General features: G+C 40.9%; 1 protein-coding gene across 3 annotated transcripts; it reads right to left on the bottom strand.

Annotated features, from left to right (window-relative positions):
• Positions 1-2,735: 2,735 nt before the first annotated feature.
• On the bottom strand, positions 2,736-18,062 carry srr (serine racemase). Of its 3 annotated transcripts, XM_042078244.1 has the most exons (8): positions 17,923-18,062; positions 8,085-8,267; positions 6,247-6,428; positions 5,537-5,667; positions 3,901-4,049; positions 3,566-3,655; positions 2,822-3,093; positions 2,740-2,783 (listed from the first exon to the last, which is right to left on the bottom strand). In XM_042078244.1, the coding sequence occupies exons 2-7, from the start codon at positions 8,260-8,262 to the stop codon at positions 2,852-2,854; spliced, it is 972 nt and encodes a 323-aa protein (XP_041934178.1). In that variant the 5' UTR covers positions 8,263-8,267; positions 17,923-18,062; the 3' UTR covers positions 2,740-2,783; positions 2,822-2,851. The 3 variants fall into 3 exon arrangements, with proteins under 3 accessions (XP_041934179.1, XP_041934177.1, XP_041934178.1); XM_042078245.1 differs by having other exon boundaries at positions 2,736-3,093; positions 8,085-8,319; positions 17,923-18,023; XM_042078243.1 differs by having other exon boundaries at positions 2,737-3,093; positions 17,923-18,061.
• Positions 18,063-18,066: the final 4 nt, after the last annotated feature.

Below are 18,066 nucleotides of genomic sequence, written 5' to 3'. Positions count from 1 at the left end.
TATGATGTTTGTCTGTAAAAGCAACATTTTAGTTATTCTCACTGCTTGAAATGAGAACTATAGCCTAACCATGTTAGATCTGTTACATGAATGGCAGAGATAACTCAAATTCCCTTTCTACAGTCATCTAAACAAGGCAATCAAATTCCAGGACCAGCATAGATTACTTTTTTTAATTCTTGGATAATCTTCTCTGGTGCCAATTGAGCATTTCTCAATTTTGGATTAAAAAGTAAAGTAACTTCAGTTACTGAGAATTGTACCGAGTAAAATATTACTGAAATTGTATTGGTAATGCCTTACATTACTGCATTACAGCAAAAAGCGATGCATTACTGTAATTACATTACTTTTTTAATGCATTACTCCCAACACTGGCCGCCATGGACTCCCGTGGCACTATAAATAAGCATAATAAATAACAACCCCTACTAGCCCTATAGGGTCCCTACACAGCTTCAATGCTTGGCATCCAATAAGACAAGGTAGAAACACTAATGGCCCCCAAAATGACAGAAATGTGGCAAATGACTTTTAAGTGATAGGGACCAAATGTAGTGCTGAAAATGTATAATCAGAAAAATAGGCCAAAATAAATTTCCCATGACAAATGCATTATGGGAAGTCTAGACCAAATCTAGTGCTGAAAATCTTCAATTTCCCAAATACATTTTATTTTCAAGGGCCATTTTCCAGGATAGAATTTCACATGGGGGGTGTCATTGGAAAGAGGAGAGAATGTAGTTCCAGAATGTGGTGAAACATCCGATGTAAAATGCATTATGGAATGTGTGTCGCTGTTCTAGTGCTGAAATTCTGCAATTTCACAAATACATACTATACATTCAAAGGGGCTAAATATGTAATTTTCCATGATGGAATTTCACAAGTGGGGTGTCATTGGAAAGAGTGGAGAGTGTAGTTCCAGAATGTGTTGAAACATCCGTTGCAAAATGCTTTCTGAGATGTGTGTCGCTGTTCTAGTGCTGAAATTCTGCAATTTCCCAAATACATACTATAAGATTCAAAGGGCAAAAAAGGCCATTTTCCACGATAGAATTTCACAAGTGTCATGTGACTCGAGTCCCCCATGTCTGGTGTCGGCCTAAAGTGCTGAACTGTATGCTTTTGGCATTTGTGTGTGTGTATGTGTGTGTCAGACTAAAGTGCTGAACTGTATACTATTGGTGTTTGTGTGTGTGTGTGTCAGACTAAAGTGTTGAACTGTAGGCTATTGGCATTTGTGTGTGTCGGCCTAAAGTGCTGAAATGCATAGGTAAATTGCAAATTACTACTTTCTCCAAAATCGTATGGCGATTCCTGTGCTATGTTTGTGCATGAGGTTTATTATGGACGTTGGTATTGGGCATTTAATTGTTTGAGCACCCATCGATGGAAACATAAATCGACGCCTATGATTGCGATACTTTAGGAGACCGGGGTTGATCGTCACATTTTTTTCTTTCTTTTGAATCTTTCCAAAATGGTCCCCTTAATAGATTATCTTTCAATGTGCAGGAATGCCTGCCACTTCCATCAAATATATCTTGAGCACTTATGACAACCAACCCCATAATTTTATTTTAATGGGGGGGCAATAAAAAGAAATTGAGACATTTTAAAAATTAAATTTAAAAAGTTTAATTTCATTGAAATGCAGCAACCTAGCATCACATAGCCTGAGACAAATCAAGTGCAGTTCATCCTCATATGGGGAAAAAATTCCAACACAAAGCAAGCTAACACACAATGTCCTTGTCAGCTGTGTTCATCACTACACTGTTTGTGTAACAATATTGCAATACCTATAGAAAGTTGGAACAAAATAACAACAATAATGACGTCAACCGTCAGTTTTTTTATTTTTTATTATTGGGTGTTTTTCTCTTTTTGGCAAATGAACTGTGCTCAAAATACAGTCATAGTGAGGACCTGTATGAATGTGAACAAAAAGAACAAAGACGTTATTTAACTGATAATAAGGAAGGCAACCAGATCCCCCGACAAAAACAAGATCATTGTATCATAAAACAATACTGATTATTTTATTTGTAAACATCACGATTATCGCCATACCTGTTTATCACTGCCCTGATTTGACTAAATTAGCTAATTACAGCTCTTTCCACGGTGACATTTCTGTAATTATTCTAACATTTTGAGATTCTGGATTTTTGATTTCCATGAGCTGTAAACCATAATGATCAAGATTAGAATAATCAACACTACAACAAAAAAGGCTCGAAATATTTCACTTTTTGTGTAATGAATCGAAGTTATGAGATTCGCTTTTTGAAATTAATTATGGAAAAAAATTACTTTTCCATGATATTGTAATTGTTTGAGATGTGGTATTGATCTCATGAGCTCAATGGTCAGAATTGTTGTTATTGTTTGTTGTTTTTGAGAAAATGAGGGGTAACATGGGCACCTCATGATCTTAATGACGGGAATTTAATCGTTAAAGGTGCTCTAAGCGATGTTATGTGGTTTCTAAGCTAAAACATTTTTTGTCACATACTCCAAACATCACCGTAGTGAGCTGCCTGCATCAACAGCGGCGCTCGGGGAGCAGTGAGGGGTTAGGTGCCTTGCTCAAGGGCACTTCAGCCGTGCCTGCTGGTCGGGGTTCGAACCGGCAACCCTCCAGTTACAAGTCCGAAGTGCTAACCAGTAGGCCACGGCTAAAGATGCACGTTTAGGAGAGTTTCAATTGCACGGGAGGGAGGGCGAGGGAGTAGCAAGCTAGCTCTCTGTTTTGTTTGAACGTCAACAGAAGTGACGTTACCTAACATCGCTTAGAGCACCTTTAAGTGACTGACCCCCACCCCCAATCCATCACCCTGAAGTCTCAGTCAGGGAAGTGGACCAGCTCGTCTTTGCCGATGTTTCCTCCGCTCAAGATGACGACGACAGTCTTCCCGGCGATGTCAGGTATCCGTCCGTTGGCAACGGCAGCGAAGGCCGCCGATCCCGAGGGTTCCACAAGCAGTCCAGCTCCGTATAGAGTGGACACCGCACTCTTGATTTCCTCGTCCGTTATCAGGACGATGTCCTCCACATACCGTTGGCACAACTCGTAGGGCAACGCGCCTGAGAAAACAGAAACATACACACGCACGTCTGAGAAAACACACTTGATTTCCTCGTCCGTTACCAGGGCGATGTCCTCCACAACTCCGGCACGGCTCATAGGGGGACAGGCTGCCCACACTCAAGGAAGCAGTCAGGCCGTCGTCTAAACTATCTGCTATCAGTCCAGACACTCTGCTGATGGGACTCTTCTGGGCAAGGTCAAGTCCAGGCGGACTCACGCATAGAGCAACACCAGAACACTACAGCATGGTGCAGTGTGTAGAAAAAGTAGAACAGTGAGTCGGGAGCAAATGTATGAAAAAGTAGATTTTGAAGGACCATGAACTTGCAGCAGCAACTTTTAGGATCATAGGCCCTGAATGTATTGACGCTCTACAAAGAAAGTCAAGCAATAATCATACTCAAAACATTTGGTTGTTCCCCAACTGTTCTTTGCCTGTTAATTAACTTCCCATGATATATTGTTTACCTGCAAAGGGAGGCGCTAAGCCGGAGGCGATACTCTTAGTGTCCATGCCAACAGGCTTCTTCTCCATGAAACTCTTGAACATGGTGCATGCTGGGAGTGGAGAAGAACAGAACACAAGATGGCCAATCATCTTCCAAACATCTATGTCTGTGGCTGTTTATCTACTACATGACCGTAACCATGGTTTCAGTTCTCTCAAGTTCTAAGCTCACACTTTCATCTCGTTCCATTTACATGTCTGTCCTTGTGTCCATCTTTTCCGCATTCCTTACCCCTCCTAGCCTGTATTTACCCCCTCGGCTATATTTACCCCCCCTCAGCCTGTATTTATTTACCCCCGTCTGGCTCCACGCCGTAGATCCTGGTGCCCTGGCACCCCGAGAGCTTGAGAGCGGCCGCCACGCCGGCCAGCAGGCCGCCCCCTCCACAGCAGACCACCACCACGTCAGGCCTGGGCACTGCCTCCAGGAGCTCAAAGCCCAGGCTGTAATCACGCACACACGCAGCACGCACGCACACACACAGACACACGTACACACACAGACAGACACACACACACATGCATGTACACACACACACACGCACGCACACACACACGCACGCACACACACACACACACACGCACGTACACACACGCGCACGCGCACGCACACGCACACACACACACACGCACGTACACACACACACACACGCACGTACACACACACGCATGCACGCACACACACAGATGCGCGCACACACACACACAGACAGACAGACACACACACACACACGCACGTACACACAGACAGAGGGGAGGGGGAGACACACAACAAGGAGGTGAGATTTGTTCTTTGAACTTAGAATATTTCACACGACACACTCTCAGATCTGTCACAGGGGGCATGAGACCAGGGCATAGAGCTGGGTTAGGGCTTGGGTGTGTATGTGTGTCTGTGTGTGTGTGTGTGTGTGTGTGTGTGTGTGTGTGTGTGTGTGTGTGTGTGTGCTCCTGAGGCTGGGGCACTCTCTGCCTGGGTGTAACTCAGCGCCAACGCCCCAAACCCGGAGCCCTGGAATAACATGGTCGTGGTCCTGGAATAACATGGTCGTGGTTTTCCTGCAGATGGGTTCTGTACAAATTACTATGAGACTTCATCTCATTTCACTCTTCCCTGGGGATCTGCGTGTGTGTGTGTGTGTGTGTGTGTGTGTGTGTCTCTTAGGCTGTGTCCGAAACAAAAAAAAATGCTGCCTTTTAAGATAACTAACAGGGGAGCAAGTATTGAGGCATGTCCGAATCAAATATTTCAATGAAATACTGCCTTCTAAGATACTTTAGTTTTGCCGAATTTTGAAAGCAGCATAGATGTATTCTTCATGCTGCCTTCAACATCCAAAATTCTATTTAATCGTGAGCAGCTATTGCTGAAGTCGAATGTTACATTATTCTGCTTTCTGGTATCCTGGCAACGGTGTTCTGTGTTGCTATCTTGCTAGGCTGTCCGAAAAAAAAGTTATCACAAATTACACGAATATGCCTCCCTTCTATGCTGCTAAAACTACATGACCTGGAAATGTGTACAGCTTCATCCAAGAGAGAATGTTTGTGTGAGAGAGAAAGATAGACAAACAGAGAGGGAAAGGGTGTGTGTGTGTGTGTGTGTGTGTGTGTGTCTGTGTCTGTGTCTGTGTCTGATTGTGTGTGTCTTTCTGTGTATGTGTGTTTGTGTCCATGAGAGTGTGACTGGAGCCATGACACACTCATCAGTCGTGTGTGTATGTGTGTGTGTGTGTGTGTGTGTGTGTGTGTGTGTGTGTGTGTGTGTGTGTGTGTGTGAGAGAGAGAGAGAGCTTGTCTGATGAAGTGCTATATGAAAATGAGTATTTCACCCAATGCCCACTCACCATAGTGGCTTCTTGTTGGAGTGGAAACAATGCAAAGTTTTTAACCATAATTAACCGCCTGACTTCACTGCACATCACTGTTACCTGGCATGGCCAGCTATCAGGTCCATGTCGTCGTAAGAATGCAGAAAGGTCATGTTCTCCTCTTGAACACAGCGGTTCACCGCGTCCATCATACCGGAGTTGGGGACGCGCTCAACCTCCACGCCAAAACTCTGGGGTGGGAAGACATTGGATGATGACATAAAAGTGCCCTCCAGCATCATTGGCACCCTTGAAAATGTTCTTACATATAAAATGTCACAGAAGCATTTTTCAAATCTGAGAAGTGGGGAAAAGACATTGGATGATATATTTGATGTAACAATTTGAACTTGCATAAACCCTTTCTTTATCATAACGTGCTGATTCCCTAGTGCAACACCCAACCGTATAGACACTAATTACATTAACAATGGCGACAGGTTCAAACACACCTGGTCCGTGTACACACTAATTACATTAACAATAGCGGCAGGTTCAAACACACCTGGTCCATGTAGAAACCAATTACATTAACAATGGCACACCTGGCTCCAGCGTAAACAAACAAGCCGTACTGTACGTGCAAAGAGCCTGTTACTAGGCTACTACACCAATCATAGTGTGACCACAGGATGAGAGTGCAGATGTTATAGTACTGGTCAAGCATAGTAAGCTAGCCCAGTTCCTTAGCCCCTACACTTACACTATCCCAAATGTATAGCAATTGAGATGAAGGTCAGTCAGTGGTTACTTGGTCAGCAAAGACTCACTTGAATCAGAACCGATCTGGACACTGGGGCAGTTTCTGGCATTACTACTTTCCCTTTGGATTTGTAGTGCTTTGACGCGAAGGCAAACGACTTCCCATAATTCCCAGCTGACATGGTGACGAAATCGCCGCCTGCAGGTCGTCGGGCAAACTGATTGGCGACTCCTCTTATCTTGAATGAACCTGCCAAGCAAAACTCAGATGCCACTCTTCCTTATGAAGCAGCAGATACATAGCTTTATTGCTCCCAATATCATGTTTTATAATGTAATATAATAATGACAAATACAGCGGAGAAAATAAGTATTGAACATGTCAACATTTTTTTCAGTAAGTATACTTCCAGAGAGGCTATTCACATAAAATTTTCTACAGACATTAGTATTAACTTAGGTAATCCACACATATTAAAAAATCCAAACATTAATGTCCCTAAGTAGAGTTATGAGTTATGGCACAAGGAAAAAGTATTGAACACACTAAGAAAAAACAGTACACAAAGGCAAGGAATGGCAAGGAACGAGCTGGAATCTATACATAGTTAGAGAGTAATTATCCCTCTTATCTGTACAAATTAATGTAAGCTGGGTTAGTACATATTGATGAGCTATAAAAAGGTTTTTCGTTACCAAGTTGTCACACAAGAAACATGTCATGATGGGTAAAAGCAAAGAGCTCTTCCAAGACCTTTGCTAATGTTGCAAAACATATCAATGGAACTGGTTACCGATGCATTTCAAAACTTCAGAATCATCCAGTAAGCAGTATTGGAGCCATTATCTGCAAGTGGAAGGAACATCACTGCATCATCAATCGGCCATGCACAGGATCTCCTCACAAGATTTCTGACCAGGAAGTCAGAAGGATAGTCAGAAGTGTAGCCTAAGAGCCAAGGACCACTCCAGAAAGACTTGGAGGCAGCAGGTTCAATTGTTACAGAGAAAATCATAGGTAATGCACTCCACCGCCATGGCCTCTATGCACGCTCACCCCACATGACTCTATTACTGAAGAAAAACATGTTGAAGCTCATTGAAAGTTTGCTACACAACATTTGGACAAGCCTATGAAATACTAAGAGAATGTATTCTGGTCAGGTGAGAGCAAAAATTAACTCTTTGGATGTCATACTACACACCATATTTGGAGGAGAAATGGCACTGTGCATTACCCTAAAAATACCCTACCAACAGTGAAGTTTGGAGGTGGAGGCATCACGGTGTGGGGCTGTTTTTCATCTCATGGTACTGGCAGACTTAATACAGTTGAAGAAATTATGAATGGAGCCATTTTTTCTGGGAGAATCTTGCCATCCACCAGAACAATGAGGATGAGACATGGCTAGACCTTCAAGCAGGACAATGATCCAAAGCATTCAGCAAAGGAAACTCTCAATTGGTTTCAGAGAAAGGAAATTCAGGCCCTGACTTAAATCCAATTGAACAGTTTTGGAAGTTACCTAAAGATCAGGATTTACAAGAGGGACCCCTGGAATCTTCAATATTAAAAGACTATCTGTTTAAAAGAATGGGCCAAAATCACACCTGAATACTGCGACTGATTAGTTTCGTCATAGAGGAAATGCCTTGAAGCTCTCATTACAAATAAAGGGTTTTCCACAAAGTATTTAAGACATTTCAGTAGGCGTGTTCAATACTTTTTTTCCTGTGGCATTCCACTTTTTTACTCATAACTCTACTTATGAACATTAATGTTTGGATTTTTTTATATGTGTTCATTACCTAAGTTAATACTAATGTCTGGTGAAAATTTCATGCAAATAGCCTCACTGGAAGTATACTTACTGAAAAAAATGTTGACGAACCCTAATTCACCAACCGGTCCGCTGCATGTTCTCCAGCTTTATATGAATGTTGCATGCTGGGCCGTCGAGCTGCAGAGTTGTCTGGCTCCATGGGATCATGGGGGTGTTTATCACGCCCAGGGGACTCGAGCGCACCGTCTCCCAGGCCTCCTTCAACATCTCCAGCGTGATGCCGCCACACAGATCCGCCATTCTCTCTGGCGCATAGAAAGGAAAAGAACAGGCAGTCGGGCACTGAACGGGAAGGACCTGTTTGTAAGAATGAGGACCTGCATTTAAATTAGGGTTACTGGTTTATTCTAAAGAATATTGGAGAGCATTGCCCCCCCTCCTTCCAGACTTGAGACTTGGTTGCCGTGGAGAGTTTAAGTAAAGGATTCAAGGTTAACAAAACGGAATTTGTCATTAGTGTCCCAGGTCCACGCCAATTCAGGCTAGGGATGAACAACTTAGGGAAAAATAGGGAAATTAAAGTGCGTGCTGTGCCTATACATTACACAAACAATCTTAAAGGAGAATTCCGGTGTGATATTGACCTAAAGTGTATCGAAACATGATACCGAGTGTGAACGTATGTCTCATAGCCCATCTCGGCTTGTCCCCTGCACTCCAAAATCTGGCGCTAGTTAGCCGATGCTACCAACATCTTCTTCAATAGTGGTGCTTCGGCATCGGGCTAGCCATGCAAATAAATCACTGTTTTACACCCATTTACGAGGCTCAATGTATCTCCACACTTCATTGGTAGACTTCCTAGGGCCCTGACATTTAAAACGAGACATTGAGAACTTTGAAAAAGCACTGGTAGTTTACTTACAAGACGATTTATACAGACAGTATCTTCACGAAGTTTAACGTTTGCAGCCATCTTGAATTTAGTCACGATAAGTCGAGCAACGAGTAAGAATGAACAGCTATGATAAGGGATCAGATTCCAAAAATAATTCAGTGGAAATGCATGGATTCCAGTTTCTTCCAGTAGCAGCAACTGGAATCCATGCATTTCCACTGAATTATTTTTGGAATCTGATCCCTTATCATAGCTGTTCATTCTTACTCGTTGCTCGACTTATCGTGACTAAATTCAAGATGGCTGCAAACGCTAAACTTCGTGAAGATACTGTCTGTATAAATCGTCTTGTAAGTAAACTACCAGTGCTTTTTCAAAGTTCTCAATGTCTCGTTTTAAATGTCAGGGCCCTAGGAAGTCTACCAATGAAGTGTGGAGATACATTGAGCCTCGTACATGGGTGTAAAACAGTGATTTATTTGCATGGCTAGCCCGATGCCGAAGCACCACTACTGAAAAAGTTGTTGGTAGCATCAGTTAACTAGCGCCAGATTTTGGAGTGCAGGGGACAAGTCGAGATGGGCTATGAGACATACGTTCACACTCGGTATCATGTTTCAATACACTTTAGGTCAATATCACACCGGAATTCTCCTTTAAATCGCGAAGATAACATTCGTTAGACAGGCAAAGCTGTCAGCAGCAACATGCATAAGAGCCTTAATAGTAAGAGGGTCTCGCGGACGGTCGCGGTTAACATTAGGCTATATTAATTCAACTGTGACATGAAATGTTTGCTCGATAACGTTAAATTCTTAGTGGGACATGCACAGACAAGTGGGATGCTGGACAGGTCGCTAGGTGTGCTGAAAAACGCGGACCGGATTTGGGGGGAAAAGCTGAAAAAAACTGGAATGGATTACCTACATCGGTGCGCTGGAAAACACGGACCGGAGTTTTGAAAACAAACTGGATCGGGAATCCGGATCGGGAATTTCCCGTGCAGGCCGATCCCACATTTTTTGCTAATATCGGCGGCCGATCCGATCCAAATATCGGATCGGGACATCCCTAATTCAGGCCTCAAATAGTTGGAACAAAAAAGTTACTTCATTTCAGATTAACTTAAACTCTTTAAGGTGTTTAAGGCCAATTAAACTGTAGCCATCCTGAAATCCTCAATCAGGCCTTACAGGGCTCATGAAACTTAAAAAGCTCCGGGAGCCTGGCAGGCGTTCTTTTGGTAGCCCGGTAGTTTCTGGTAGCCTGAAATTCATTTCCAACATATCTATTATTCCAGAAAGCAAAAAAACAAACAAATACAAACAAATAGTGTATTTACCAATAATCAAAAACTAATATTTACCAAGCACAATAATCAAATAAACAAATATGCAGGGTTGGGTAGTAACTGATTACAAGTAATCTGGATAATGTAATCAGATTACAAAAAACAAGTAACTATAATCAGACCAGATTACATAAGAAAAATGTGTAAACAGATTATAGTTACATTGTCGAAGATTACTTAATTACATTTTGTTTATGTGTTTCAATACATACATGGATGGGCAAAGATACATCAGGACTTAACCTATTTTGAAATAAAATACCAAATACCCTCTTTTTAAATGTATCAAAATAAACTACAAAATACTGTAGCCATAATGTATCAAAATAAAATACTGTATTTTTGTATTTTGAAAATACTCAAAATACTTTTTTCAATGGGGCATGGAACACTTTCTAAATCAGCTTTTTTATCCCAAACATTTAGGCTATTAAAACTCGAAGACTACATATGGAATATCACACACCAGGAATTCCAAAACAGTTCAAAACTTCTAAACAGGCAAATTTATGAGCAGGGATGGATTACTTCATTACTGGCCTAATGAACCCAGGCCCAGGGGCCCAAGTGTTCAGGGATCCCTGAAGCCCAAACCTCTGTGTGAAGTCACTACTATATTCTCCAGCCCTGATATCGGAATAGTGTACCATAAAGTAGCAGAAATAGCACCACAACACAAATCTTTTGGCCATTCGTTCAACCCAGCACAACCTTGCAGCAAGTGCAGCAAGGGCCGCTTGCTATCTGTAAGCCCTGTCTTTTTTATTCAATGTATTCGTAAGCTCTGACTTTTTTATTCAATATATTTCATTTTTGAGTTTTTTTATTTTGAAGTAATCCAAAAGTATTCAAATTACGTTACATCATTTTTGTAATCCAATGGATTACGTTACTGATTACAAAAATTGGTGTGTAGTCTGTACTCTGTAATGGATTACATTTCAAACTAATCTGACCCAACACTGCAAATATGAATATTTACCAAGCACAATAAACAAATACGAATATTTACCAAGCACAATAATCAAATAAACAAATTAGGGCTGTCAATCGATTAAAAAAAATAATCTAATTAATTACATACTCTGTGATTAATTAATCTAAATTAATCGCATATATAATTTTTGCTGAGAAAGTATTTTAAATATTTAAATTCAAATGAATCATTGAATAATCAGCATTAGTGACATTAAAGTTCAAAAACTCTTTTATTATTATTTTCACTGTTCAAATAATGGCCATAATAATCTATGATATGACCTAATATGCTAAGGAAATAAATTCAAAAGTGCTTTGGGAAGAAGTTTTTTTCACATACAAGGAATTTCAGGCCACAGATAACCTAGGGGACACAATGAAAATAAATGAACACTCCCCTCAATGTCAACACTATTTCTTTCCATTGATGTGTGACTTTAGAGTTGACAAACTCCGGTGATATGCAAATTCCTTGCTGCAGACATTGCAGAGGACTTTATTTTAATCAACACTTTATTTTTGTCAACACCATCAGGCCGTTTTTTAAAAGTAAATGTTCCAATCAATTATCTAGGCAGCACATTTTCTTCTCTCTCCTTCATTTTACAGTAATGGTTACTAACTAGAACGGCTCGGGGTCAAAGGTCATACAGAATCGACTAATCTGCGTTATTTTTTTTAATCAGTTATATTTTCTCAAATTAATTAATCGAAATTAATCAGTTATTTTGACAGGCCTGAAACAAATACAAATATTTACCAAGCACAATAATCATCAAACATAAATTCATTAGATCTGTCAATGCAATGAAATCTTTATATTACAAAAGAGATTGATTAGGCTATTCATATGCTCAGTCCATGGTGATGTTTGCCCCACAAGTATAAATAAAGTTGTGATTAAATTGTAAATTAAAATTCATGATGAGATGTAGACGCTATGTTAGAAGTGAACCTACAGTATAGCCTACATTTTGGACGTTATTTGCACAAACCAGGCTAACTGATGACAGGTTAGCTGGTAGCCTACATTCTTTTGGATGGAATCCTTGTGTTGAGCAGTGGAATTGGAATTTTGGAAAGAGGAACTTTTGAGGAGATCAATGTGTTTTTATACAGGCTTGTGAAGTAGGCTAGGGCTATTTTTAAACGCATCAGCTGGATGTACTTCATGCAACACTGCGGAGATCTCAACACAGTGTGTGTGCAAAAGTCCAGAATGCATGAAGTTAAATGAGTTCATTGACACAGCATCTTAATTAAGAGGAAAATGTTGACCATCATGATTGTTGTCTTAGGAAGCATATCGGTAGCTAACACATTGTGTTTGGTTCCAGAGTCCTCTACACCAGAGGTTGTCACCAAGGCACACCAACGTTCATACCAAATGGTTACTGATTACAGTGCATGAAAATGGGCTTTGTATTTTTCATCTTTGTAACTTTTATACTTTTTAAACTATTAATTCAAAACTACTCAAAATTTCCCCATAGACTTAACATTGGGCTGATGACATCACAATGGGCTAATTAACTTGATTTGCACCTGTATCAACTTCCAGCTGCTCAACTAGGCCCCATCAAAGAGCCAGTTAAACTGATTGCACCTGTATCAACTGCTTTCTGCTGAACTAGGCCAACTCTCTCTGTGTCTCTCCATTCTACAAGGATAAGGCACATTCCATCCAACTTTCTATCCATTCATCCTCTTCAAACCATTCACTCATCCACCCATTAAACTATCCATCAACATCCATTAAACAATCTGCCTATCTACATCCATTCAACTTTCTGTCTATCAACATCCATTACACTATCTACATTTAACTTTTAAACTATATACTCTATCTCAGGCTTTAAGCATACAAACTGGCTCTCTTAAGACTATATATCCTGTTCAACTGTTTCTTCTGCCCACAACTGTTTGTCATTCCAACTACATTAAACCTCATCTACCTCGCAAATAATTTAACCATTTAAACTATCCACCTATTTAACTGTTCAGTCATTCCAACTATATTAAACCTCATCTACCTAGCAAATAATTTAACCTTTTAAACTATCCACCTATTTAACTGTTCAGTCATTCCAACTATATTAAACCTCATCTACCTAGTTCAGTCATTCCAACTATATTAAACCTCATTATGTTGGTTGCCAATTAGCACATCATTTGTTTTAACAATATATTTCACACCATATGTTTTGCATTTTCATGCACTGGCAATTCCCTGGAATTACGTTTTCTAGTTATAAATGATATCACAAACTACAACAGTGGAATGTTCATGACATGAGATCACTGTAGGCATATATGATGATGACTGACATTTTTAATTGGCCAAGTACCACAAAAGGCGAATGAATGACGGAACTTGATTTCTTTTTTCACAACTTCTGGTAGCCTATGGGCTACTTGCACATACGGCTCGTTTGAGTCCGGTGGAGCCAGGTGTGTTTGAACACAGTCTAGGGTTGGAATTAGGGATGGGAAGTCTGACACCGAGGCACTGAAGCTTGTATCACTTCCGCGAAGCAATCTGCTTCGGCACAATTGGTGCATTCAGCCAGTAGGGGTTAAGTCATTGAGAGACCTCAGACCCATTAGACCAGCCTCAGACGAGTCCATGAAGTGACGTGAATTCCGGAAATAAGTACATAATTTACTTTACTTTTTATGGAGAATACAGCTGGAAAAAACATGTTTTCTTTTACAGTTCATGGAAAAAATAGTCACATTAGGTAGAAGCTTTTTATTATTATTCGTAATTCACATTTATTTATTAAATAATCGATCGCGACTGACTGTCCACGTGATCTGCCAGAGTCAGCTGGGAGGAGCTTGTGACTCATGCATAAGGACTCATATTGTGCGAAATTTTGGTTTATGGCTATTGTTTAGGTGTCCTTCCTATTCATTAACATGAACATGATGACTGACTAAATAAATGACTATGATATTTAATAAACCATTGTAGGCATACAAGTTATCATTATATCACATCAATTAAGTGTTTTCTGTAGGCTAGGCTACTGTGTGAAATGCTTTACACTAGGCTACAGCAAATAAAAATCAACACGTTTGCGGTATCACTGTTGCAGAAATCACATACAAGAAGGCATCCTCTTGATTGTTTGTACATTTTTGCACATTCCAACATAAGGAAGCAGCAAACTTGTCGTTTTTCTGCCTTATTTTCTAACTACTTTTACGAGTCTGCAGTATCACTGAGCACAGCTGTTACAAGAGGGTCTGGCGTCTGGTCTTTGTTATGATGCACTTCCTGCGACGCGGCCATTCGTCTCTAAATGACTTAAAGGAACCGTATGTAAGAAATGTATTTCAAATAATCATAAAATGGCCCTGATATGTCACTAGACATTAAGAAATCATGTTCATTTCAAATACTTATATCACTGACAACAGTTGTCCGGCCAGGATATTGTCATGTAAAAAGTGAAGTTGCAGCCCTCAACTGATGTTGATGTTGTGTTTTGGCCTGATGCACCTGTCTACTAATCACGAAGTCAGTAGTGTTTCGGCATCCAGGTTGCCAGCTCTGCTATTCAGGGGGGAGGGGGAGGGGATACACCACTCTACAGTAATTTGAAAGTGATTGCAGTACCAGTTTTGGCCACAATCTTACATACTGTTCCTTTAACTCCCTCTCCATTCAGGGCACTTCGGAATGACAAGGACCGCCCCCATGGCTACTTTGTTTTTCCGACAGCAAGTGTTCATGTGCTTTGCCGTCGGAATGTGTGACAAACATGGATGCCACAACAAAGGTTAAAACATACACTCACTAATCCTAAACAAACAACTGTATTTGCTTAAAATATAGTGTAAGACGCTTGTGAAAGAAAGATATGCAGCTTTCAAGTGACAAAAACGGCAAATTCCCAAGTTCACATTAAAACTGTTGGACATGAAAGGCCACATGGACTACAAACGAACTACAACGTGACGACAAAAGTGATGACGAGCCCCTAACTGGGCAACTCTGTTAGCAAAATCTAGCCCCAGTTTCCGACCTCTGACCAGAGCCCGTCTACGGAGAGCCTGGCCACTCCGTATTAAGTCCCATTGTACCGAATTTTGGTTGCAGTTCCACCAGAGTTCCACTGGGGGCGATCGCCTTGAGTGCAAAATGAATGGGAGTCAATGGAGCTAGATGGCTAAATTTGTCTCTTTCACCTGATTGTCGTTGACAAATCTCAGATTTGATTGTAGTTTGTATAACGTCAACATGGGATATAGGTCAAAAGTTGAATGAACGAGTACTTATGTCCTTTTGATTTCTTACAGGTTGGGTCGTTGTTGCCCAGAACACGCTAGCATTGTGCTAATGAATGATGTCATCAACACATTTGAAAGGCTTTTTAGAACAATTAAGTCTCTTTTTAAGAAAATATAATACTCAACCAAGTGTATTTTCTTTGCCTCCCCTTTCGAATACAATATTGAAATTACTTGGAAAAAAATAAATGATATCCCGAGAAAAGTGGATTTTGAGGTGTACAGCTCTATAGACCTCCATTTATTCTGCACTCGCGGACGAGCGCCCTCATGTGGAACCACAGAAGAACCGGAAGTTTTCTGAGAGTGGCAGTTCTCCCTTTATTAGACATTCTCTGCTCTGACTCACACATTACGTGACGTGAATGACGCGGAATGATGATGTTTTTCCGAAGCCCAAGAACGCTAGGAATAGACCTCTCCGGAATAAGTCCCGCCTCCGTAACTTCCATATCCATCCAACTTCCGAGCGTCGAATGTCTATGGGAAATAACATGGCGTTTCGAAATATCATACCGGTAAAACATCTGTAGGTGGCGAAGTAGAAAAAAATGGTGGGCCGATTGGCCTACACACTTCTGCCATCTAGTTTCCACTAGGTTTTTTGATTGTCGGTGCCGTTAAAGTAGAAATATATCAGTAAGAAGCACTAAGCTAACGCACGCTTCAGACGCCGCGACTCCCCCAGTCAAGGTTGCATAGCAACGGCAATGTTTCATAGTTTGTCTTCACCGAAATGGAGTTCGTGACACCAGAGCCTGTCTACGGAGGTGGCACTAACCCTGCGTGAAATCATCATGTTTGATAGGTTGTTAATACATTCTGAAAACGTTACTGTTCTGATCAAGGTCATTGAAAATAAAGCTATCGACTCAATACGATTCAGCCTCTGATTCCTAGTCTGCTTATCATTATCCGTTATTCGTGAAAAAAAATCTCATCTCGTCATGTCTTTAGTGTCTTCGTCTGCAATTTCTTTCTTTTTCAAATATCTCAATAACAGCCAACAAACTCGCACAGTCAAACCAAAGTTAAGTCATGTTGAAAAGAGGCTGAACCTTGCAAACGATTTACATTTATAGACCACTGAAACCACGCATGAATCACACGTGAAAATGACCATCACGTTAGGTTGTGACTGGGTTGCGAGCAAGATCTAACGCCCTCCTCCGCCCGCGTACATCGGAATTAGCTCCCGGTTAGCATTAATAATCGTTTACTACTTAAACAGCACCGACAATCAAAAAATCCAGTGGAAACTAGATGGCAGAAGTGTGTAGGCCAATTGGCCCACCAGCTTTTTCTACTTTGTCACCTACAGAGTTTGACAGGTACGATCTTTCGAAACGCCATGTTATTTCCCATAGACATTTGACGACCGGAAGTTGGATGGATACGGAAGTTACGGAGGCGAACTTATTCTGGAGAGGTCCATGTATCGGAGCGCGTATCAACGTTGTAAGGTCACGTAACTGATGACGTACGAAGCTTCGGACGTCACTGAAAAGTTTAAATGGGAAATTTGACACTGGGGCACCGGTGCTTGTATCAAACCCCTAAAGCGTTACGGGTTTGATAAACCTTTAAAGTCCCCAACACATATGTTTTGTTGCACAAGCACCCTTCTAAAATTGTAGCCCTACACAAGCACTTCACAATCCCCACTGTACACAATGCCCCATGTTTTCACAACCCCCACTGTTCACAATGCCCTTTATATGTTTTCTGTTATCTGACACTGCTGTGGTCATCTGCAGCAATTAGCCTACATTATTTTGACATTAGTTTTTGCAAAACATCAAATTAAGTCTTAAACACAACCACTATAGAGAAGCATGCAATATCAAATAATGCTAAGGCATGGCAATTTTGAGGCCCAAGGTCATTTTAAGATTTTCACGGAAACATACACTGATACAATTAGGAAGAACCTTCCAAAGCCTCGTGGGGCTTCATTCGCCCAGGTTTGAACCTGCCGCTAATGTAAGTGTCTACACGGACCCGGTTGGGTGTTGCACAGTGAATCAACACGCTACGATAAAAAAGGATTTATGCGTATTAAAATATTTATTATTGGGCAAACAAGATATTCAGTGTTGGAGTTTAGATGTAAGGGGCAGAATATAACAGAAGATGCCGTTACAACACAGTTAACGCTCCACCGGGTAAAAAAGCGGCCGCATACTTCTCTGCATGCAAGGTGTTAAAAGTTTGGTATCGATTTTGGGAGCCCTGTCGCTGTCTTAAGGAAGGCTATGGTTTCTCTTAAAAATTAAGGGTAGTTTTCGACACAATTTTAGCCCCAAGTAAACGTTTAGTAGGCCAAGTTTCGTTTCGATCTACTTAACAAAAAAATAACTCCTCCTCCTCCAACATGTCTAAAGAAGAAAAACCATATGGACATTTGTTAGCATTTTGGGAGAGTAACACTTACGTCGTTTACAAGCTTATAGGTTTAATCGATGCACAGCTGACCAAAGTCAATGGCAGACAGACGACCACGAGGCACGAAGATGTTTACAACAGATTTCAAAACAACTGCGGAAATACAAATTGGAAATGTGGAGCCTGCAATGCA

The sequence above is a fragment of the Alosa sapidissima genome, chromosome 22, assembly GCF_018492685.1.
Source record: "Alosa sapidissima isolate fAloSap1 chromosome 22, fAloSap1.pri, whole genome shotgun sequence".
NCBI classification, from domain to species: domain Eukaryota; kingdom Metazoa; phylum Chordata; class Actinopteri; order Clupeiformes; family Clupeidae; genus Alosa; species Alosa sapidissima.
The sequence above is the reverse complement of the archived record's forward strand: the minus strand, read 5'-3'. Positions and strand labels throughout refer to the sequence as shown.

What these genes read in the sequence shown, in the direction of transcription:
- srr (XM_042078244.1), bottom strand. Translation starts at nt 8,262, where the DNA reads ATGGCGGATCTGTGTGGCGGCATCACGCTGGAGATGTTGAAGGAGGCC. An exon ending in CTGATAGCTGGCCATGCCAG is followed by an intron (nt 4,050 to 5,536) that starts GTAACAGTGATG and finishes GCGTGATTACAG; the next exon opens with CCTGGGCTTTGAGCTCCTGG. An exon ending in CGGCGTGGAGCCAGACGGGG is followed by an intron (nt 3,656 to 3,900) that starts GTAAATAAATAC and finishes CTCCACTCCCAG; the next exon opens with CATGCACCATGTTCAAGAGT.